General features: G+C 46.7%; 1 protein-coding gene across 6 annotated transcripts in view; it reads right to left on the reverse strand.

Moving 5' to 3' along the window:
• Positions 1 to 25,283, reverse strand: part of LOC118397695 (RNA-binding motif, single-stranded-interacting protein 3-like) — a 348,179-nt gene that overhangs the window by 217,686 nt on the left and 105,210 nt on the right. The window contains exon 1 of one of the 6 annotated variants that reach the window (XM_052470600.1): positions 2,132 to 3,243. The exons of 4 other annotated variants lie outside the window; for them this stretch is intronic. In XM_052470600.1, the coding sequence (XP_052326560.1) occupies positions 2,132 to 2,206 (75 nt within the window). In that variant the 5' untranslated portion in view covers positions 2,207 to 3,243. Of the gene's footprint in view, positions 1 to 2,131; positions 3,246 to 25,283 lie in introns of those variants that run through there. One more of the 6 variants, XM_052470601.1, reaches the window with a different exon arrangement.

Genomic DNA, 25,283 nt, shown 5'->3' on the forward strand with positions numbered 1-25,283 from the left:
AGAGGGATAGGGAGGGGGCAGAGGAAAAGAGGGATAGAGAGGGGAGGGGGCAGAGGAAAAGAGGGATAGAGAGGGGAGGGGGCAGAGGAAGAGAGGGATAGAGAGGGGAGGGGGAAGAGGAAAAGAGGGATAGAGAGGGGAGGGGGCAGAGGAAAAGAGGGATAGGGAGGGGAGGGGGCAGAGGAAAAGAGGGATAGAGAGGGGAGGGGGCAGAGGAAGAGAGGGATAGAGAGGGGAGGGGGAAGAGGAAAAGGGGGATAGAGAGGGGGGGGCAGAGGAAAAGAGGGATAGAGAGGGGAGGGGCAGAGGAAAAGAGGGATAGAGAGGGGGGGGCAGAGGAAAAGAGGGATAGAGAGGGGAGGGGGCAGAGGAAAAGAGGGATAGAGAGGGGAGGGGGCAGAGGAAGAGAGGGATAGAGAGGGAGGGGGAAGAGGAAAAGAGGGATAGAGAGGGGAGGGGGAAGAGGAAAAGAGGGATAGAGAGGGGAGGGGGAAGAGGAAAAGAGGGATAGAGAGGGGAGGGGGCAGAGGAAAAGAGGGATAGGGAGGGGAGGGGGCAGAGGAAAAGAGGGATAGGGAGGGGAGGGGGCAGAGGAAAAGAGGGATAGGGAGGGGAGGGGGCAGAGGAAAAGAGGGATAGGGAGGGGGGGGGGCAGAGGAAAAGAGGGATAGGGAGGGGAGGGGGCAGAGGAAAAGAGGGATAGGGAGGGGAGGGGGCAGAGGAAAAGAGGGATAGGGAGGGGAGGGGGCAGAGGAAAAGAGGGATAGGGAGGGGAGGGGGCAGAGGAAAAGAGGGATAGAGAGGGGAGGGGGCAGAGGAAAAGAGGGATAGGGAGGGGGGCAGAGGAAAAGAGGGATAGGGAGGGGAGGGGGCAGAGGAAAAGAGGGATAGGGAGGGGGGCAGAGGAAAAGAGGGATAGAGAGGGGAGGGGGCAGAGGAAAAGAGGGATAGAGAGGGGAGGGGGCAGAGGAAAAGAGGGATAGAGAGGGGAGGGGGCAGAGGAAAAGAGGGATAGAGAGGGAGGGGGCAGAGGAAAAGAGGGATAGAGAGGGGAGGGGGCAGAGGAAAAGAGGGATAGAGAGGGGAGGGGGCAGAGGAAAAGAGGGATAGAGAGGGGAGGGGGCAGAGTGAGAGAGAAGCCATATGGCCGCAGCACAAATGTATTAAACTATAAATCAGAAGAGAAGCCAGCGGGCTACCAGGTCGGGCTGCCGATATTCTCCTCTAGGACCCTCCAGATAACTACCTGAGCAGCTCTTTACAATAGGAAGGGAAGATGACAAAAGGCGTTCCATGGCTTTATCTGCATTCGTCTCTATTTTTGATGACGGAGGACTTTAAGTCTACCAACTGTCCCGCCATCAGCCACCAACCAGAGCCTAGGTCCCCGCGCCAAAGGTAGTGATGCATACAACGGCTAGAGCAAATAAAGGCAGCCCTGGCAGATGCCTGTTTACTTTCAGCCTGTGGCTGGCCACCATGTCAGTTATAAGGGGAAGGCATGGCTGAGCCAGGATAGGAGATATGGGTGGGTAGTCGTCTCATTGGTTGATATATTGAATGTATTAGATAATGAAAAGTATTAGGCTGCTCCAGACTTAGACAACATTAAACAACATTAAATACATTTTTTTTAAATGATTGAGGATAACACCACAAAAAAGCCTAGAGGCTTATTTCAATTGTGGTTCTCATTGTGTTTCTGACTCATGACACGCCACCCTCTTGATATTTCACCCAATATTAATTCTCAGTATCTTAATATAGTGGACCAAGAAACATGACAAAGCCAGTGTGATTAACAGTTTGCCAACCTAACAATCGCAACATAGGAGAAACCTATCACGATCCAATCCAGTTAGCCTTAATCAATTAATCAATCTTCCGGACAGCTCCACTAGCCGTGCCGAGGCTGGACAAACTAGCGTTGTGATGCCTCACCAAGTGAGAGAGATGCAAACCCCAGAAAGCCACTCACGGCCAAGGCCACCGTTCACACCCCATCCCCACTCAGCGGCTTGACAGGAGGAGCGAAGGAGGGGGAGGATTAGAGTAGGAGGATGGGAGGAGGTAGGGGTGTGGGAGGGAGGGAGGTTAAAGGCACTGAAGTGATGAGCCGTGGGTGCCCTACCTTGGTCTGGAGGTAGTGGGGGTAGTAGTATGTGTACTGAGGGTACATTGGTTGCTGTTCCAATCGCTTGCCCATATAGCTGGAATCCTTAGCGCCGTGGCAGGGAATGGTTGCGCGGAGGCGGTCGGACGAGCGGTAGTAGTACTGGGGCTCGGCTCTCTGACTGTAGGTCCCTTGTTTTCCCCCGTCCACAGTGGTGTGTTGAATCACTGCTGGTCCTCCGGAGAGCAAGCAGGGTTCGTCTGACGGAGAGTGGCTGGGAGAGGGGTCGCCTCTGTGGGGGTAGTTCCTGCCCGACGACGCCTTTCACTTAAATCTCCTGGAGTAGAGCTCGGCGGATGCTCATTCGGGTTCCTCAAAAATATTCCCCACAAGAGTTTGAAAAAAAAAACGGACGCTGCTGCTGCGTGCCCTGTCTGCGTCTCCTGTCTTTCCCTCACTGGCTGGCTGTTGGATAGTAACGCGTGAGAAGAGAGGTGGAGGAGGAAGAGGAGGAGGAAGATGAGCAGGTGGCAGTGGTTCCAGGCAGTCCTGCGAACAAATTGCTGGCACAGGAGAGTGTAGTAGAGGAGAAAAAAGGAAAAACAAGGAAAAAGGGAGGAGGATATGAATATCACTTTTCTATCTACGCCGTCTCGCTATAGCTTACCTCGCTGCTCGGCTTCAATCTCTCTCGCACTCTCTGTATCTGCCTCTCTCTGTTGCTCACTCGGCTGCACTCTCTCTCTCTCTCGCGCGCGCGCCTCTATAGTCTGATATCCCAGCTGCTCTATGTTGTACTGTTGGACACAGGATATATCCTCAGCGGCGCACTAACAGATGCACTTTGGGGAGGGTCCGAATCGGAACGCCGAGAGGCGGGCAGGAACAAACCAAAGAAGCAATCGCAGTCTGTAACGGTTCAGCCAGAGCAGAGCAGATTACACAGAAACAATCCCAGTTCCTAATTGATACGGCACCGAGAGGGGGGGGGGGGAAGACTCCCGACCGGTCGGCTGGTTCAGAGAAGGAGAGAAAAAAATACTATACCGAGAAGCACAATGACAGTGTCCCAGGTGCCCAACAGACAGACAAGCCAGAGAGTCTCCTGTCTGCGCTCCTCCCTTTTCCTGCTCTTGTAAAATTCTCTCTCTCTCTCTCTCTCTCTCTCGGTGTGTGTGTGTGTGTGTGTGTGTGTGTGTGTGTGTGTGTGTGTGTGTGTGTGTGTGTGTGTGTGTGTGTGTGTGTGTGTGTGTGTGTGTGTGTGTGTGTGTGTGTGTGTGTGTGTGTGTGTGTGTGTGTGTGTGTGTGTGTGTGTGTGTGTGTGTGTGTGTGTGTGTGTGTGTGTGTGTGTGTGTGTGTGTGTGTGTGTGTGTGTGTGTGTGTGTGTGTGTGTGTGTGTGTGTGTGTGTGTGTGTGTGTGTGTGTGTGTGTGGTGAAGGGGGCTCGTCCTGCACAGCCGGTAGGAGGGACTTGAGTCGGCTCAGTGTGAGAGAGCGATCCAGACGCAGATCAGGGGGCTGCAGTATTTCCACAGCCAGAGAAAGGAGTGGGGAGAGGGGGACGGCAGGCAGGCAGGCCCCCCCTGTTGGCTGCCAAAGGACCTAACGCCGGGTTTAAACTCTCCTCCATCAATGTGAGATGATTTTATTTCTGAAGAAATCAGTCGTCTTAAATATGACTCCATACTTATAAAAAAACTACGAAACAGCGCTAGGTTTTGCTTTATAGGTCTCTTTTCAAGCGTTCACTTTTCTCTTGGAGGTAAATGACACGGTCAGTTAGCGACAGTACATCCAACGCCCTGTCTAATTTATACCCTCCATATTGCTGCGACGATACATCATAACACATCATATTTGTGCAAACGTACTGTGCTTGACTGTCTGTGTAACCATGACAGACCAGCACTTAAAAACATATTCAAATGCAAACATAATTTACAATCCTTTCTAAATGATCACTCTGGGTGCTATGCCTCCACATGATGAGGGTGGCAGGTAGCCGAGCGGTAAGAGTGTTGGGCTAGTAACTGAATGGCTGCTAATTCAATACCCCGAGCAGACTGGGTGAAAAGCATCTGTCGACGTGCCCTTGAGCAAGGCCCTTAACCATAATTGCTCCTGTAAGTCGCTCTCATGCCTCAGGACTACCTGGGATGAACTCTCCTTGCTGACCCCAGTCCACCTGGCCGTGCTGCTGCTCCAGTTTCAACTGTTCTGCCTGCGGATGTGGAAACCTGACCTGTTCACCGGACGTGCTGCCTTGTCCCAGACCTGCTGTTTTCAACTCTCTAGAGACAGCAGGAGCGGTAGAAATACTCTCGATGATCGGCTATGAAAAGCCAACTCACATTTACTCCTGCTGACTACAACCACTGTGATTATTGTTATTTGACCATGCTGGTCACTTATGAGCATTAGAACATCTTGGTCATGTTCTGTTATAATCTCCATCCGGGACAGCCAGAAGAGGACTGGCCACCCCTCATAGCCTGGTTCCTCTCTAGGTTTCTTCTTAGGTTTTGGCCTTTCTAGGGAGTTTTTCCTAGCCACCGTGCTTCTACACCTGCATTGCTTGCTGTTTGGGGTTTTAGGCTGGGTTTCTGCACAGCACTTTGAGATATCAGCTGATGTAAGATGGGCTATATAAATACATTTGATTTGATTTGGACAAATGTCTGCAAAATGACTCAAATATCAACAACAACAACAACAAAAATGTTTCCCCCGACAATCTACCTGACCAATTAAGCGCCTCTCGCTATGAAATGACGACATTGAGAGCACTTTCCACCCACATCTAGATGTGGCCAGTATGTGACCTTTTGGTGCGAAGAGAGATCAAAGCGTTGGGTAAAGAGTGCTGGAGGGGAAAATCACTCTCTGTATATACTACCAGCTACAAACTGACATCGTGTGATGCTATAATATCTAATACACGCCATTTAGCAGACAATTTTTATTTGCGTGCAATACATTTTACAGGTGGTCCAGGGAATCAAACCCACGATCCTGGCGTTACAAAGGTCCGCCTCTACCCACCACAATAGACTATATAGCATGACAGTGGAGTCCAATGGACAGCAGCAGGATGGTAGTGAAAGGCAGTCTTTCACCTTCTCTTTGGCCTGCGAGAAACCTTAGCCGCACACACACGGACTGTGGCTTAACCTGCGGAGGTCAGTGGGTGCAAGTCCACCAGTTCATGGGCTTCAGTTTTCAGTCAACTCAATTAGCAACATTATCCCCGATGTCAAAGTGAGCAAAGAAACTTTAAGAAATGATCATTTAAATCAATAAAATGTGGCATGCAAAGCATTTAAAATGACAAACATTTGCTATCGATATGTCAAGCAATACTACAGTTATGGAGGGAGAATTCACACGGACAGACCGAACCCACGAGGGTCATTTCCCCTTATTAAACAATAATTGACGTTTTCAGACCAAAAGACCGATTGTCAGTGCATCACTTAAAAAAAATTGGTCCCAGCTCAATTGTGCCACATTTTGCACATGGATTTACAATGGCGATTTCTTTCCTCATTCAAACATGTCGTTTTGTCTACAGTAGAGTATATGGCGATGCACGTAGGCAGCATGCATGCTCGTGGGCAGACTGAATCAGTACTAGCATCCCACGGACAGAAACAAAGCAGCGAGAGAGAGAGAGAGAAGGGGCTATGGCGTGTGGAAGAAAACTAAATGATCCGATAGGCCGCATTTATCTGTGGAAAAGAGATTAGGCAGATATCGATTGTGGATTAGCAGATTAACAGCTCCAGGACAGAAGGACTGGCAGGGCAGGGTTACTCACAGAATGGAGGGATGGAGAGGGAGAGAAAGAAAGAGTGAGAGTGGGGGGCAGAAAATGATAAGAAAGAGAGACAAGTAGAGTGAGAGAGAGCAAGAGAGAGAGAGCGAGAGAGCGCGAGAGAGAGAGAGAGAGAGAGAGAGAGAGAGAGAGAGAGAGAGAGAGAGAGCGAGAGAGAGAGAGAGAGAGAGAGAGAGAGAGAGAGAGAGAGAGAGAGAGAGAGAGAGCGAGAGAGAGAGAGAGAGAGAGAGAGAGAGAGAGGGAGAGAGAGAGAGAGCACGGTAGAGAGAGAGCGAGAGAGAGCGAGAGCGAGCGAGCGAGCGAGCGAGAGAGAGAGAGAGAGAGAGAGAGAGAGAGAGAGAGAGAGAGCACGGTAGAGAGAGAGAGAGCACGGTAGAGAGAGAGAGAGCATTCTGACATTTTGTGTGGTCACGTCTACTGCCTTGGTGCATACTTTCACAAATTACTACTCAGGATTGACACGTTAACAGTTAACTAATTGTTGTTGCCATAACTGGGTTTGGAACATGCAGCCCTTCAATTGAGACTCAATACTTACTTGGAACTAGGCAAATGCTCTTGGCTAATGTTGAAGTTTTATCAGTCAGCTCAAGACTTGTAAACATTATGTGGGCGGATATGCAAGTAAGGCCCAAAGCTCATCCAAATATTCTGCTCTGTATTCCATCACAGCAAAAGGAAAGAGGGTGGGTGAATTTGGACGTGCCAGTTCTGTCTCGGCACTGATAGGGGCTCTGAAGTGAATCAGTGGACTGACGTCAGGCTGAGGACAGGGGCGATATGAAGCCAGCTGTTTAATCATGGCCGCCAACAGAAAGAGGGATGGAGAGATACTTTTTTTTCTCTCCCTGTGATTGATAGTGATGCATAGGTTCCCCACCGTGATTCACACACGGATGTGCACGAAACGCACGCACAAAAAATGCACACACAAGCCCTGATTCATCTCTGCAGCTTGCAGGAAGACAGAGCGGGGGGGGTCGAAGGGAAGGACGGCTACACGGAAACATCACAGTCTGTGCGAGGTGAGAGCGGAAAGAGACACGGCCGTATCACAAAGAAGTCTGGGTGTGGATCTGACCAGGGGTTCATTGTCAAACAGCCGTACTGTGAGGCTGGAAGAGACTGGATCACACAGACAGACACTCGTAGAGTTGCCTTGCAGTGTGCAGTGAGTCATCGGTGGGATATGAAGTGAACGGATAGGATGGATGGTTCTCCCATGGCACAAAGTGATCACAATCTCCTCTAAACAACCCAGAGGAGAGCCACGAATACGAAAGCTTAGTCATCCTTAGTCATCAACTTCATTGTGAGAGGAGACATTAGCTCTCAAGAGAAGACCTGACTTTAATTCCATTGCCAACATGTTCTATTGTTATTAGAAAAATGACTAAATCATAACTACAATTGCAGGCAAATGTATATGCGAAAGTACAATTACATGGTAAGTTGCCATGTATTTTCTTTGATTGCCAGAGATTTTTGATTGTTCTGTAAATACTTTAATACCTGCCCTTTTTTGTTTATTGATCTGACTCTGGAGAAATATCCTACTAATATCCCTGAATCCACACTGAGAAGAGACAGGGATGGGAGAGAAAGCTACAAAGAGAGAGAAAGTTAAGAGTGAAAGCAGAACAGAAACGACTACGCTCCCCCAGAACCCCAGGAAGACCTCCATTGACAACCAAGACCGAGACTCCCCCGCTCCTCGGCAACAACTTCTCTATGAGTGGCACATTATTCAAGGGGCTCGGTGCAATCAAGAGGCTCCCATTTCCTTCCACTGGACAGTCGCAGGCGTTTCCTAGAACTGACCAGATGCTTGGAATTCGAGGGAGTGCTGGCACCGAGCCAAGGAAGAGTGGTGGGAGAGGGGGTGGGAATGTGGGGAGCAGCACCGGGCTTAGTAGTTTGTGGGAAAACACTGCACAGCGGCTCGTCTTGGAGCTAGAGAACCTGACCGCCGCAGATGTCCAACGCTGTTCTGTATCCCTCCACTTCCCGGGTGAGTCATTTACTACCACCCAAGGATGCCAAGGAGAAGAAGGCGGAGGTTGAGAAGCACCAATGAGTTAGAAACATGAAACCTATGTAGAGTTAGAGTTGCTACTGCAGTTAGATGAAACACAACAGAACATGTTATTACTCTCTCTTTGGGTTCTCTGATTAGGCGGCTCGCAGAAAAACCTGAGCTGCTATAAATGGTCTTGTACTGAGGAAGGAGGCCCGGTGCTAGGGTGATGGGAGATGCTTGGTAACAGACACCAGTCAGTCGGAGCGCGAGCGACGTGTGTGCGTGCGTGCTTGCGTGTGTTCGGGTGTGTGTGTGAGAATGTGTGATCGCCAGTATGTGAGATTGTGTGATTGAGAGTAGTTGAGTTTATGTGAGTCACGCCAGGTGGCCTGCAGCTGTGGGCGGGTGTGAGGTACTGTACCACTGCAGTCAGAGAGACTGTCGTGTACGAGGTTCAGGTTATTCCGGCATGTTCCGTTTCAAGACCAAATTTCCCAGCCCTAATCCTAACCTTAATACTTAAAAACATACAGTACACATGCTGGAGGCAGAAGCCTATAGCCTAATAGCCATGAACCAACCTGAAGAGCACTCGAGAATCTTGGGAGTTTTAGGGCCATGTGGGGTTGCTAGGGACATGGCTGGGGGGGGTGGCACGGCTGAGGTGGGACGAGGGCCAGTTGGGAAGAGAGCATGGGGCGCATTCAGATGGACACACGCATTAAATATGTAAAGTAGAACAAACATAACTAGATGTAAACCAATAAATCATGTAGGCTCTATTCATGGAATTTCTATCTGCAGCGTTTGGCAATTGAACATGGGCCAGGGGTTGAGAGAGGCAGGGGGTCGCTTGAGTTGTCCCACGAAGACACGGTAGGAGTAGAGAAGTTCCCTCGCCACTCGAAACATTGCTGACAACAACAGCAAATAAAGTTGCAACATTTTGCTTTGAAAAAACCGGGACGTGGACAGCAGTGGTGTAGTAAAGCCATTCTGGAATGACAAAACGTCACGGTGGAATGAGAACACAGAGAGCGAGAGAGAGAAAGTGAGAGAGAAAGTGAGAGAGAGAGTCAGAGTGAGAGAGAGCCAGAGCCAGAGCCAGAGCGAGAGAGAGAGAGAGAGAGAGAGAGAGAGAGAGAGAGAGAGAGAGAGAGAGAGAGAGAGAGCCAGAGCGAGAGAGAGAGAGAGAGAGAGAGAGAGAGAGACAGGGCCAGAGAGAGAGAGCCAGAGTGAGAGAGAGCCAGAGCGAGAGAGAGATAGCCAGGGCGAGAGAGAGAGAGCCAGGGCCAGAGCGAGAGAGAGAGAGAGAGCCAGAGCCAGAGCCAGAGCCAGAGAGAGAGAGCCAGAGCCAGAGCGAGAGAGAGAGAGAGAGAGCCAGAGCCAGAGCCAGAGCGAGAGAGAGAGCCAGGGCCAGAGCGAGAGAGCGAGAGAAAAGCAAATGGAGCAGAACCCTACTCCAGCCCTCGACTAACTTCCCTCGTGTCTCATCGTCTGCATGCAAAGTATCAAGCCCAGGAGAGACGTCTGTGGCTGTGCAGAACTATATTGAAAAAAAGAAAAGAAAAGAACACCCTGGCCTTTCCTAACTAGCACCGGCTTTGCTGATAGCAGCTTTATTGAGGGAAACGTGCATTTACAATGACAGAGATGTGTGGTTGTATCACCTAGCTACCTTGAGATGAACGCACCAACTGTAAGCCGCTCTGGATACGGGCGTCTGCTAAACGACTCAAATGTACTATACAAAGAGATGTACCTGAATGACTATGAATATGAAACGTAGAACTGTTCGTCGTATCATACTAGCCAGTCCAATGTGCGCGATTGTAAAAGTTCAACAGTGATATTCCGATGGTAAACGCCGGTCCTTTACCATGCATTGAGGTTCCAATGCAATCGGATACTACAGGCGAGTAGTACGCATTCCTTCGCAGCGAAGCATTGGCTTCATGCTTGACGGATTTGTTTCACAGCCAGCAAAAGCAATCTACGAGACCCAAATGTATGTTATATAGGACTTTTAAAGGCCGCGGACATCACTCTACACACGTTCCAACGAGCCATTTCCATAGCACGCCGGCACCGATGACAGGCTAGGCACAGCAGTATTATAGTGAGACATTGTGGAGACTGGTAAGAGACTCCGTAGCGATGCGCTAAGATGTTAGCCAGAGTAAAAGGTCGGGTGGGGGTGGGGGGGTGCACTTAGAGATTGCATCCGTGGTGACGGCGGCGGGGCGGGTGCCTGTGTAATTAGTGCTGCTGAGATCATCAAAGAGAGCCGATAAATGGAGCAGAATGTCTCCTACAAAAACCAAAAGCTCTACATTTCCTTTCACACAACAGAAGAACAATCGCTGAGTTGAAACAAACGACGTGCCAACTTTTTAAAAAAACAACACATATCAGACCTGGGTTCAAACACTATTTGAAATCATTTCAAACTACGCTAGTGTTTGATGAGCTGACAGTACCTGGCGTAATGGACCAATAGAATAGTCCCAAAACAGCAAACCGTGGTCGTCTGGCACCACAGGCAGGGCTAGAGAAAACGCTCAAAGTATTTTGAAAGACGTCAAATAGAATTTGAACCCAGGTCTGCATCAGACTGGATCAGAGTGGTTGACACGTTTCCATAATTCCATATGTGAAGACTGTGTGTCTTGGTAGTAAGCCTAGGACTTGGTTTGGTTGTACAAATGTTATACACGTTGGCACTGGCTCCATTGAACAGCTTGATATTTCACAGAGGTAACCAAAGGTTCATTAATGTGTCAGGAGTACAGTGATGGTGGTGGGCCAACATGGAAGTGAACCATCGAGCTCCTACAAGGCTAGTTCAAGAAGTGTTTCCCTGGTGCCAGAACAACACATTGGGGAATGTCCACAAATAAAGTGGAGAATTGTTCAAAAGAAATTCCTGCAACCATTCAGCTCATTTCTAGAGTAAAGAAAACGATCCAGCTCCAGCTAAAGTACATTTCATTACATTGTCCTCCGCTTCCCCTCTGGGGAGATATGGCTAAAGACCTGGTCATTACTTACAGTAACAAGGTGTGTTTCTTAAGGTCTACTCTGCTTCCCTCACTCTAGGCTGTTTGTAGCAGTCAGTCAGTCCATGAAGAGGGAGAAACCACCCACCGACCAGACCAGAACAGACCAGGCCCAGAACGATGCACCTGGAAGCCCTGAACACAGTAGAGCAACTGGGTACTGCAGATGTGAACATTCAAACTGAGCATGCGAGCTGTGTGTGTGTGTGTGTGTGTGTGTGTGTGTGTGTGTGTGTGTGTGTGTGTGTGTGTGTGTGTGTGTGTGTGTGTGTTGTGTGTGTGAGTGTGTTTGTGTGTGTGTGTGTGTGTGTGTGTGTGTGTGTGTGTGTGTGTGTGTGTGTGTGTGTGTGTGTGTGTGTGTGTGTGTGTGTGTGTGTGTTCCTGATCCCATGTGTGCGTCGGGGGCCTCACACCTTCATTAGAGAGGAGACCTCACCAGCTCTTTCATTTACATAAGGTTCATGTACAAACATTACTTTTATGCTCATATTGTAGGTTGTGCTGGAGGAGCAAATAATCAGGGGTAATGTTTTACAGATGTTTTGGGTGTATTATAGTTGATACTAAAGCTCCAGGCAGCTTCAATTCTCATATGAAAACGCATCTGCATGTGTGTATGTGTGTGTGTGTGTGTGTGTGTGTCTAGAATGTGTGTCTAGAACCAGACATGATCAAACTGAACTGTCATGAATTGAGGAGTATCATTTTACAACCCTTGCTACGAGATGAGTTACGTTCCCTGCTCCGCCTAGAAACAGGTGCAACAAGATCCGCTGAACAATGATTTCACAGACAATGTGTCTTCGAATCCTCCATTACATATCACAATATGGCTGCGTTTACACAGGCAGTCCAATTCTGGTCTTTTGCCCAATTATGGGCAAAAGATCTGATCTGATTGGTCAAAAGAAGTTATTGGAAAAAGATCAGATTTGGACTGCCTGTGTAAACAGCCTAAGTGACACGACTACCATGTAAAGCTGAGGCCTCACACAATAGTAACAACACAAGATGCTAATTAATTTGCCCAAAGATTCCACTATCTTGTTGCTTGTTCACAAAACATACACCATTGTGTTAAACATTTAATATCAACATGGGTGACCGTTAAATGAAGATTGGTGGGACACTGCAGTGAGGAATTTGCATAGCTAGGTCTTATACAATAGGAAATTAAGCGTATGTATACTAAACGCGCTAACAAAAGTAGCTACTTAGACATAAATAAAAGAACAGGGCTCCGGGCAGCCGAGCGGAAATGGAGGAAAACTCGCCTCCCTGCGGACCTGGCATCCTTTCGCTCCCTCCTCTCTACATTTTCCTCCTCTGTCTCTGCTGCTAAAGCCACTTTCTACCACTCTAAATTCCAAGCATCTGCCTCTAACCCTAGGAAGCTCTTTGCCACCTTCTCCTCCCTCCTGAATCCTCCTCCCCCTCCCCCCCCTCCTCCCTCTCTGCAGATGACTTCGTCAACCATTTTGAAAAGAAGGTCGACGACATCCGATCCTCGTTTGCTAAGTCAAACGACACCGCTGGTTCTGCTCACACTGCCCTACCCGGTGCTCTGACCTCTTTCTCCCCTCTCTCTCCAGATGAAATCTCGCGTCTTGTGACGGCCGGCCGCCCAACAACCTGCCCGCTCGACCCTATCCCCTCCTCTCTTCTCCAGACCATTTCCGGAGACCTTCTCCCTTACCTCACCTCGCTCATCAACTCATCCCTGACCGCTGGCTACGTCCCTTCCGTCTTCAAGAGAGCGAGAGTTGCACCCCTTCTGAAAAAACCTACACTCGATCCCTCCGATGTCAACAACTACAGACCAGTATCCCTTCTTTCTTTTCTCTCCAAAACTCTTGAACGTGCCGTCCTTGGCCAGCTCTCCCGCTATCTCTCTCAGAATGACCTTCTTGATCCAAATCAGTCAGGTTTCAAGACTAGTCATTCAACTGAGACTGCTCTTCTCTGTATCACGGAGGCGCTCCGCACCGCTAAAGCTAATTCTCTCTCCTCTGCTCTCATCCTTCTAGACCTATTGGCTGCCTTCGATACTGTGAACCATCAGATCCTCCTCTCCACCCTCTCCGAGTTGGGCATCTCCGGCGCGGCCCACGCTTGGATTGCGTCCTACCTGACAGGTCGCTCCTACCAGGTGGCGTGGCGAGAATCTGTCTCCTCACCACGCGCTCTCACCACTGGTGTCCCCCAGGGCTCTGTTCTAGGCCCTCTCCTATTCTCGCTATACACCAAGTCACTTGGCTCTGTCATAACCTCACATGGTCTCTCCTATCATTGCTATGCAGACGACACACAATTAATCTTCTCCTTTCCTCCTTCTGATGACCAGGTGGTGAATCGCATCTCTGCATGTCTGGCAGACATATCAGTGTGGATGACGGATCACCACCTCAAGCTGAACCTCGGCAAGACGGAGCTGCTCTTCCTCCCGGGGAAGGACTGCCCGTTCCATGATCTCGCCATCACGGTTGACAACTCCATTGTGTCCTCCTTCCAGAGCGCTAAGAACCTTGGCGTGATCCTGGACAACACCCTGTCGTTCTCAACTAACATCAAGGTGGTAGCCCGTTCCTGTAGGTTCATGCTCTACAACATCCGCAGAGTACGACCCTGCCTCACACAGGAAGCGGCACAGGTCCTAATCCAGGCACTTGTCATCTCCCGTCTGGATTACTGCAACTCGCTGTTGGCTGGGCTCCCTGCCTGTGCCATTAAACCCCTACAACTCATCCAGAACACCGCAGCCCGTCTGGTGTTCAACCTTCCCAAGTTCTCTCACGTCACCCCGCTCCTCCGCTCTCTCCACTGGCTTCCAGTTGAAGCTCGCATCCGCTACAAGATCATGGTGCTTGCCTACGGAGCTGTGAGGGGAACGGCACCTCAGTACCTCCAGGCTCTGATCAGTCCCTACACCCAAACAAGGGCACTGCGTTCATCCACCTCTGGCCTGCTCGCCTCCCTACCACTGAGGAAGTACAGTTCCCGCTCAGCCCAGTCAAAACTGTTCGCTGCTCTGGCTCCCCAATGGTGGAACACACTCCCTCACGACGCCAGGACAGCAGAGTCAATCACCACCTTCCGGAGACACCTGAAACCCCACCTCTTTAAGGAATACCTAGGATAGGATAAAGTAATCCCCCCCCCCTTAAAAGATTTAGATGCACTATTGTAAAGTGGCTGTTCCACTGGATGTCATAAGGTGAATGCACCAATTTGTAAGTCGCTCTGGATAAGAGCGTCTGCTAAATGACTTAAATGTAAATGTAATAAATAATGGACATTATCGATCAAAACAAACATTTATTGTGGAACTAGGATTCCTGTGAGTGCATTCTGATGAAGATCATCAAAGGTAAGGGAATATTTATAATGTTATTTCTGATGTCTGTTGACTCCAACATGGCGGATAAAAAAAAGAAATTCTGAGTGCCATCTCAGATTATTGCGTGGTTTGCTTTTTCCGTAAAGTTTTTTTGAAATCTGACACAGCGGTTGCATTAAGGAGAGGTATATCTATATTTCCATGTCTAACAATTGTATTAATCTACATTTATAATGAGTATTTCTGTAAAATGATGTGGCTCTCTGCAAATCCACGGGATGTTTTTGGAACTAGTGAACATAACACGCCAATGTATAGTGAGATTTTTTAAATATAAATATGAACTTTATCAAACAAAACATACATGTATTCTGTAACATGAAGTCCTATGAGTGTCATCTGATGAAGATCATCAAATGTTAGTGATTAATTTGATCTCTATTTGTGATTTTTGTGACTCCTCTCTTTGGCTGGAAAAATGGCTGAGTTTTTCTGTGAGTTGGTGGTGACCTAACCTAATCGTTTGTGGTGCTTTTGCCGTAAAGCCTATTTGAAATCGGACACTGTGGTGGGATTAACAACAAGATTACCTTTAAAACGGTATAAGATACATGTATGTTTGAGGAATTTTACTGATGACATTTCTGTTGTTTTGAATTTGGCACCCTGCACTTTCACTGGCTGTTGTCATATCAGCCCTAAGACGTTTTAAACAGAGGTTTTAAGGTGGAATATCCACCAAACATCAGTTTAGATGTGTCAACTATAGCCAGTACTGCACTACAAGTTGGTTGTCATATAGAGAGCTGGGACAACTCATATTGTGAAACAAGCTATATTGAATCAATTGAGTTATAACGCACACATAAACATTGTGCCATGTGTCGTAGTTGCCGTTTAAATAGCAAAGTCTACACGGCGGTTGATGGGGCTATACAAACTGTTCATTCAAGTTGGAGGCAACTGCCTGGATTGCGGTTTTATAACACATGCTTATCAAACACAGATTAATACTTGTTATCATAAAATACACCAGTTGATAAAGCATGGATACAATTAAGGTAAGGGTAACATAATGGCAACGATTAAGTACAAATGCAAACAATCAAAATCCTTCAAAAGACAAATTCCTAGTAGTAAATTGAAAACACATCCATTTCACACACCATTGCATTATAATACTAGTGTATCTATTTCCACTAACAATCTGCAGTATTTACTGAGGGATGTGTGAGAGAGCACCTCTGTAATTTTAATGGTTAGATAGATTTCCCTAAAAACACTGAAATTGGCCATTATCCGGTAATTACTCAATAACAATGTAGGCAGTAATAATTCAGCAACTCAACGGTGCAGAAAACTCCGTGTTAACGTGAGGATGGGATGGGCGAAGAGGTCCGATAACACACACACCTGTGTGCAAAGCACACATGCTTGAGCACACGCACACTAACCAAAACACAAATACAGACAAACACACTGCCTACACAGTCACCCCAAACATCCCTCCATGGACACACACACACACACACACACACACACACACACACACACACACACACACACACACACACACACACACACACACACACACACACACACACACAGTCACTCTAACTCAATGTAAACTGTTAAGGCAATTTAAAGAAGCCTTGGCAGCCTGTTAATGGTCTGTCACAGTCTAACGGGTTTAGATCGCTTACAATGGAGTCGGGCGCTAAGCCCACAGCTCACGGTTAATTGTTCAGAACCTGCTTCTCTGAGTGTTGCTGTCTGTCTGAGGAGGGGGCCCATTAGAACCATCCTGCACCCATGACAAAGGCCATTGCCTCACTTTATGAGGACAGAGCTGCTGTTGCTGCTACAGTGGTCAACAAGTAGAGAGATGAGGGACATTCAGGACTGCTATGGAAGATAATAAATTGTATTCACGGGCCACGGCAGTGACTAGAATGTGCTACGTGCAAAAATGGGTCAAGTAGTTGACCTGAAGACTACTAAACAAGCTATCAAATGAATGAGGCCTCAGTGAAAAGAAAAACATGTATAATCTCAATTGCAAAAAAAAAAATCTCGAATGACACAGTCATGCATGAAAATATTTCCTGAATGGCTACAGGTTCGGAAACTTGACCCAAAATATGTTTAACAATTTCCTTTTAATTGGGCCTCGAAGACAAGACAAATTTCAAAGGCTGTCCTGAGAGCTACATTAATTACTGTGACAAAGTCCACTCTAGGCTCTTGGCGACGGTGAATCATAGCAACATGTTGGGGGAACAACAGGCTCCATTCAGAATAACTGATAAAACACAGTCACATGAAATGTAAGCTACTGTAAGTCTTGAAAATTGAATTACTAACCCTGCCTCAATCTCTGACTCCCACACGCCTGGTCTCTCTCTCCCTCTCTGAATGACGTGCACTTGGACTCCAGATGCCTTGCTGCTATTTCTGGGGTCAGATACCCTTTAACCCAAACTTTTGCTAGCCTGTAATGTACCTTCACACACATTGGTCCTAAACGTCATAACAAAATGGACTCTACAGAAAGGCTGCATTTTCCCCTCAGCTTGCACATTTTCTCTCTCTCTGCCTTCCCTCCTCCTCTCATTCCCTCTGCCCCCTCAGGAGTCCACTCTGGTCTCTCCCTGCTGGGCGATTCACAGATGGTCTGGGCTTGGCTGGAGCAGGGCGGGTAGGCAGGCGGGCAGGCAGGCGGGCAGGCAGGCAGGCGGGCAGGCAGGCGGCCCGGCCCACGGACACACTGCCCACACCAGAGGCAGGCAGGTCATTCATTCAGCTAAATCTGTCAGGCTTTGTAAACGACTGTTTGTTGAGTAATGGGCCATTTAGATAATCACAACACTGAGGGATGTGCCAAAGACCAAGAGGCCTCACAGAAGTGACTGATGAAGCACGTTGGGATGCGGCCGAGCGCAAAGCCATACCTAAGGCTGATCATCGTGACTTATGTGACCTTCGGCCTCTGTGCTATTAACTACATCTGGTTTGGGCTGAGCTATTTTCTGACCACCCAGAGGTCAATTATCCTGTGTGAGACGGGGCCATCGCAGGACAACTAGGGGAATTAGATACTTACAGCATACCACATAATGGTGCTTTCTCGCTCCCTTTTTCTCTCTCATCTCTCTGACATCCCGAATCGTGGATGTGCCAAGAATTCAGACAAGCGGGTTTGTATCGACAGCATGATTGGCTGGTGTGCTTGGCAAGTGTAATGAAATAACAACTTGAGTGTGTGCTCCAACGGACCACGAGATTTAATGGAAAGGTTCAGAGGGATGTGCATGTCCTCAGATGAAAGAAAGATAAAAACTCAAATGTTTTCATTAAATAAAAGAATGTCTGTTGTAATCTACAGTATGCCTTGTATGATTGAAATTCCACTAGCATAACATATATTAAGATATAGGATCTTAATTTGATCATTCTTTTGTTGCTGGGGATTTTCCTTGTAGTGTATTCAAGGTTTAAAACAGCTTAGCACACAATTCCCCAGGCACTGGCCTTTTGTTCTCTGAGAGAAGCGTTAGAGCATGTGCGCGTGTGTGTGCACACTGTATGAAGAGAGATGAGCTCTGCTACAGTAGCCTATGTGTTGACACAATGTGAATAGGCCTGAAAGCCCACATTCAACGAAGTCTCCCGTACACACATCCTGTCAAGGCAGACCTTTGGCTTCTGGTCCAGTAATCAGTGGAGGGCTTTTAGTTACAAACACACACACAGTACTCACACGCAGTCACACTCACACAACAAATCTTTAACCTAAGATGGCGCTACAGTAGATAGCAGCCGTTCAAACAATAGTCTGTTTTTTTACGCTGACATTTGTTTTTGTACATAATGTTCTCAGACATCATTTCCTATGACCGGAAACAGCTTCTGGAGATCAGAACAGCGATCACTAACCTCGATTTGGATTACGATTACTACTTCAACGAGTCGGTAGCTCTGGATGTTCCGCTTACTCCTGACCAGGCCCTGATCCCCGGGACTCGAAAGAGGAAGCCACGGCGCAAAAGAGGCAGGGATCCTGACTAGACTATGTTGGCATGCAAATAAACCGTCTCTTCCCTCCTTTCTGTTGGTGAAAGTACAGTCACTAGAGAACAAACTGGACAAGCTCAGTCCGAGACTATCTTATCAACGGGACCTGTAGAAATGTAATATTATATGTTTCACAGAGTTGTGGCTGAACAAGGACATAATATACATCCCGCTGGCTTTTCTTTTTTTATTATATATATATTTATATATTTTTTTTTACCCCCTTTTCTCCCCAATTTTGTGGTATCCAATTGTTGTTAGTAGTTATTATCTTGCCTCGTTGCTACAACTCCCGTACGGGCTCGGGAGAGACGAAGGTCGAAAGCCATGCGTCCTCCGAAACACAACCCAACCAAGCAGCACTGCTTCTTAACACAGTGCGCATCCAACCCGGAAGCCAGCCGCACCAATGTGTCGAAGGAAACACCGTGCACCTGGCGACCTGGTTAGCGCGCACTGCGCCCGGCCCGCCACAGGAGTCGCTAGTGCGCGATGAGACAAGGATATCCCTATTGGCGGCCAAACCCTCCATAACCCGGACGATGCTAGGCCAATAGTGCGTCGCCCCACGGACCTCCCGGTCGCGGCCGGCTGGCACAGCCTGGGCGCGAACCCAGAGTCTCTGGTGGCAAAGCTAGCACTGCGATGCAGTTCGCTAGACCACTGCGCTGGCAGTGGTCGCTGGCTTTTCAAAGCAAAGTCAAGACTGGTCGGCAGCCTTGGTTAAGAGGGGGAGGGGTGTGTATATTTGTTAACAAAAAAAATATTTTTACCAGCATGTCACCTGTGCAACTAATTGCATTTACTCCACACAGAGAAACGCATAAAAGCCTCTCCCTTGCACTCCCTTTGGCAAATCTTACCATTACTCTATCTTCCCGAATCCTGCTTACAAAGAAAAACTCAAACCGGAAATACCAATACGCTACCAGATTCGCTCAATCCGGAAATGGTCCGTTGAAGCAAATGCTAAACTACATGACTGTTTCACTAGAATAACACACTGGAATATGTTCCGGGATTCATCCGATAACATTGAGGAGTTTCAATCATTAGTCACCCTCTTCATTAATAAGTGAATCGACTACGTCGTCCCCATAGTGAATGTACGCACATATCCCAAACAGAAGCCATGGATTACAGGCAACATCCACAATGAGCTAAAGGCTAGAGCTGCCACTTTCAAGGAGCGAGAAACTAATCTGTACGCTTATAAAAAATTCTGCTATGACTTCTGATGACTATCGCCCTGTAGCACTCACATCTGTAGCCATGAAATGCTTTGAAAGACTGGTCATGGCTCACATCAACACCATCATTCCAGACAACCTGGACCAGCTCCATATCATCCCAACACATCCACAGATGACACAGCCTCTATTGCACTCCACACTGCCCTCTCCCACCTGGACAAAAGGAACACCTATGTGAGAATGCTGTTCATTGACTACAGCTCAGAGTTCAACACCAAAGTGCCCTCCAAGCTCATCACGAAGCTCAAGAGCCTGGGACTGAACACCTCCTTCTGCAAATGGATGCTGGACTTCCTGACGGGTCGCCCCCGGGTGGTAAGGGTAGGCAACAACAAATCCGCAACACTGACCCTCAGGGGTGCATGTTTAGTCCCTACTGTACTCCCTGTTCACCCACAAATGTGTGGCCACACACAACTCTAACACCATCATTAAGTTTGCTGACGACACAACGGTGGTAGGCCTGACCACCGGCGATGATGAGACAGCCTATAGGGAGGAGGTCAGTAACCTGGCAGTGTAGTGCCAGGACAACAACCTACCCTTCAACGCCAGCAAGAGAAAGAAGCTGATCGTAGACTACAGGAAACGGAGGGCTGAGCCTCCACATCGACATGGCTGTAGTGGAGCTAGTCGAGATCTTCAAGTTCCTCTGTGTCCACATCACTAAGGAATTAACATGGCCCACACAGACCAACACAGTTGTGAAGAAGGCACGACAATGCCTCTTCCCCATCAGGAGGCTGAAAAGATTTGGCATGGGCCCTCAGATTCTCAAAAATGTATACAGCTGCACCATTGAAAGCATCTTGACTGGCTTGGGATGGCAACTGCTTGGCATTCGACCGCAAGACACTACAGATGGTAGTGCGTATGGCCCAGTACATCACTGGGGCCGAGCTCCCTGCCATCCAGGACCTCTATTCCAGATGGTGTCAGAAGAAGGCCTCAAAATTGTCAAAGACTCCAACCACCCAAGTCATTGACTGTTCTCTCTGCTACTGCACGGCAAGCGGTACAGAGTCTGTAATCAACAGGACCCCGAACAGCTTCTATCCCCAAACCATAAGATGGCTAAATAGTTAACCAAATAGCTACCCAGACTATCAGCATTGACCCTTTTCGCAATAACAATTTTGATTCATCACATACAGTACCAGTCAAAAGTTTGGACAAACTTCTAAACAAACCTTCTATATTGTAGAATATAAGTGAAGACATCAAAACAGTGTTAAACAAATCAAAATATATTTTAGATTTTTCAAAGTAATCACCCTTTGCCTTGATGACAGATTTGCACACTCTTGGCATTCTCTCAACCAGATTCACTTGGAATGCTTTTCCAACAGTCTTGAAGGAGTTCCCACATATGTTGAGCACTTGTTGGATGCTTTTCCTGCGGTCCAAATCATCCCAAACCATCTCAATTGGTTTGAGGTCGGGTGATTGTGGAAGCCAGGTCATCTGATGCAGCACTCCATCACTCTTGGTCCAATGGCCCTTGCACAGCCTGGAGGTGTGTTGGGTCATTGTCCTGTTGAAAAACAAATGATAGTCCCACTAAGCAGAAACCAGATGGGATGGCGTATTGCTGCAGAATGCTGTGATTGCCAAGCTCTTTAAGTGTACCTTGAATTCGAAATAAATCACTGACAGCATCACCAGCAAAACACCCCCACACCTCCTCCTCCATGCTTCACAGTGGGAACCACACATGCAGAGATCATCTGTTCACCTACTTTGCGTCTCACAAAGGCACTGCGGTTGGAACCAAATATCTGAAATTTGGAAAGAAAGAAAAGATTCCCACCGGTCTAATGTCCATTGCTCGTGTTTCTTGGCCCAAGCCAGTCTCTTCTTATTATTGGTGTCCTTTAGTAGTGGTTTCATTACAGCAATTCGTCCATGAAGGCCTGAATCACACAGTCTCCTCTGAACAGTTGATTTTGAGACGTGTCTGTTACTTGAACTCCGTCAAGCATTTATTTGGGCATCGATTTCTGAGCCTGGTAACTCTAATGAGCTTATCCTCTGCAGCAGAGGTAACTCTTCCTTTCCTGTGGCAGTCCTCATGAGATCCAGTTTCATCATAGCGCTTCATGGTTTTTGAGACTGCACTTGAAGAAACTTTCCAAGTTCATGAAATTTTCCAGATTGACTGACCTTCATGTATTAAACTAATTAGGGACTGTCGTTTATCTTTAGTTATTTGAGCTGTTTTACCAAATAGGGCTATCTTCTGTATACCACTCATACCATGTCAAAACACTGATTGGCTCAAATGCATTAAGAAGGAAAGATATTCCACAAATTAACTTTTAACAAGGAACACCTTGTGTGTTATTTCATAGTTTTGATGTCTTCACTATTATTCTACACTGTAGAAATTAGTAAAAAAATAAGAAAAATCCTTGAATGAGTAGGTGTGTCCAAACTTGGACCAGTACTGTATGTTAGAATCACCATTAGCGGCGATTAAAGCTGTGAGTCTTCCTGAGTAGGTCTCTAAGAGCTTCGCACACCTGGATTGTTCAATATTTGCACATTATTTTAAAATGTTTTGGTTGTTGATCATTGCTAGACAGACATTTAAGTCATGCCATATATTTTAAAGCCGATTTAAATAAAAATTGTAGCTAGGCCACTCAGGAACATTCAATGTTGCCTTGGTAAGCAACTCCAGTGTATATTCGACCTTGTGTTTTACTACATTGTCCTGTTGAAATGTTAACCAGATGTTTCTTTAGGATTTTGCCTGTGCTTAGCTCTATTCCATTGCTTTTTATCCCATAAAACCCCCTAGTCCTTGCTGGTGACAAGCATACCCATAACATGATGCAGCCACCACCATGATTGAAAATATGAAGCGTGGTACTCAGTGATGTGTTGTGTTGGATTTGCATAAAAAAACATGAGCTGGTGCACACCCAGAGATACTGATTTTATGTAGAGGTGCTGTCTGACAGAGAATAACCTATAAGCTATGAAAACTCTATATATTAGCTCCCAGTAATTTGTTTGGTAAATACCAATGTTTCGGCATCACTGTGCCTTCTTCAGGGTAATATCAAGAATGCCGGAACCAGGTTATGTAGACAAACAATAGTGAGGGGGGTGTCATAATTATTAAGTTAATTAGAATTAATTGAGTGAAACTGTTCAAGAACAATAGTTTTTGGCATATGAAATATATAAGGCTATTGTTATCATATGGAAACATAATTGATTATTCTATTATTAGCGTCAGCATATATTTATTGTTTAATTCAATTTCACATATATATATTTATGTTTTTATGTAGGATATCCAGTAAGCCTCCCTTTGTAGTATTAGGATCTCCATGTTACCTCCTCTCCTTGGTTGATCAACATGCTCAATGCCTGTGTATTTGAGGGAGGAGATAGGATGGCTAGCTTGTTCAGCTTTGCGTTGTTTTAGTTGTCTTTTCGTTTGTCCTATGTAGGCTTTTCCACATGAACAGGTGATGAGATAGATTGCATCCTTGGTCTTGCATGAGATGATACCACTAACAGGGATTTTTCAACCTGTATGTGGGTGTCTGGAGAAGGATGTTTTTATAGTGCTATTGCACTATGCGCATGAGCCACATTTGTAGTTGGGTGTCAAGAGTGTCTGAGTGGTCTTGAATGGGTGTCAAGAGTGTCTGAGTGGGCTCGGGAGGCAGGTCAGATCTCACCAAGCTATCTCCAATATTGCGACCACGCTTATAGACCACCAGTGGGGGTTCCTTGAAGAGGTGTGTGATGTATTTGTCTGATTGGAGAACATGCCTGTGCTATTTCAGGATTGCTTTCATTTTCACTAAACACTTGGTGTACTTGGTGCAAAAGATGGTTGCGTTGTTTTTCTTCTTTGGTTGAGTTTTTGAGTAATTCCTCTCTTGGTTTTTGAGATATTGTCATCATTGCAGCATCAAGAGTTTTGTCCTTGAAGCCTCTCATTTTGAATGTATCTGTCATTTTTTTAGCATTGCTATCAACATCTGTCTGGTGGCCACAGATTTGTTTAACCCTGCATAACTGGCTATATGGTAGACCATTATAGAGGGGAAGGGGATGCATACTATCCGCACATAGCAGGGTATTGTCGTCTGTGGGCTTTGTGTATAAATAAGTATGTGTGTAATGCATCATTCTCTTTGATAATCCATACGTCCAGGTAGTCTTATTTCTCTCTCATCAGTCTGCATGGTGAATTTGAGGTATTCAGAGCTTTCGTTTAGTAGAGTTTGGAATTAATTTAGTTCCCACTGACTTCGTTCCCAGAACATAAAGGCATCATCTATGTATCTCTTCCATTGGAGGATTTTTAGAAAGCGTCTCTGTTTTTGTAAAGGAGTGCTTCCTCCAATTGTCCCACATACAGGTTTGCATAGTTGGGGGCAAAGGGGGAGCCCGTGGCTATACTCGGAATTTGAAGGAGAAAGTCTGACTCGAAGACAAAATAGTTATGGGATAATACCAATTCAGTAAGTTGTAAGATGCAATCACAGGATGGAACAAGGGTAGTCTCTCTCTGCTGATGGAAGTGTAGCAGCGCCTGCAAGCGCCTCCAGTGTGCGGGAGCAGGGTGCCCTCTGGTATCCTTCCAAAGCCCTCTATCAATGAGATCATGTGACTAGTGTCTGACATATGATGGGAGATTCTCAAACATCGATTTAACGTGATCATCCACAAACGTAGAAATGTTGGATGTCACAGAGTCAATTACTGCTACAATGGGTCTACCTGGGGGAGGAGACACTTGTTTGTGTAATTTAGCGACTGTATACAATGCTGGTATCTTAGGAAATTTGACACATACAAATTCACATTCTTTTTTAGTGATTTGTTCTGATTCCAAACAGCTTTCCAATGTGGATGAGATATTATGCTGGAATTCTAGGGTATTGTCATAACTCAGTTTGAGATAGAAGTCACCTTCATATACAGTGGGGCAAAAAAGTATTTAGTCAGCCACCAATTGTGCAAGTTCTCCCACTTAAAAAGATGAGAGAGGCCTGTAATTTTCATCATAGGTAAACTTCAACTATGACAGACAAAATGAGAAAAAAAATCCAGAAAATCACAGTGTAGGATTTTTAATGAATTTATTTGCAAATTATGGTGGAAAATAAGTATTTGGTCAATAACAAAAGTTTATCTCAATACTTTGTTATATACCCTTTGTTGGCAATGACAGAGGTCAAACGTTTTCTGTAAGTCTTCACAAGGTTTTCATACTGTTGTTGGTATTTTGGCCCATTCCTATATGCAGATCTCCTCTAGAGCAGTGATGTTTTGGGGCTGTTGCTGGGCAACACGGACTTTCAATCCCTCCAAAGATTTTCTATGGGGTTGAGATCTGGAGACTGGCTAGGCCACTCCAGGACCTTGTAATGCTTCTTACGAAGCCACCCGGGCGGTGTGTTTGGGATCATTGTCATGCTGAAAGACCCAGCCACGTTTCATCTTCAATGCCCTTGCTGATGGAAGGAGGATTTCACTCAAAATCTCACGATACATGGCCTCATTTTTACCAAAAAGTTATATTTTGGTTTCATCTGACCATATGACATTCTCCCAATCTTCT

The sequence above is a fragment of the Oncorhynchus keta genome, chromosome 19 (assembly GCF_023373465.1).
Source record: "Oncorhynchus keta strain PuntledgeMale-10-30-2019 chromosome 19, Oket_V2, whole genome shotgun sequence".
NCBI lineage: Eukaryota > Metazoa > Chordata > Actinopteri > Salmoniformes > Salmonidae > Oncorhynchus > Oncorhynchus keta.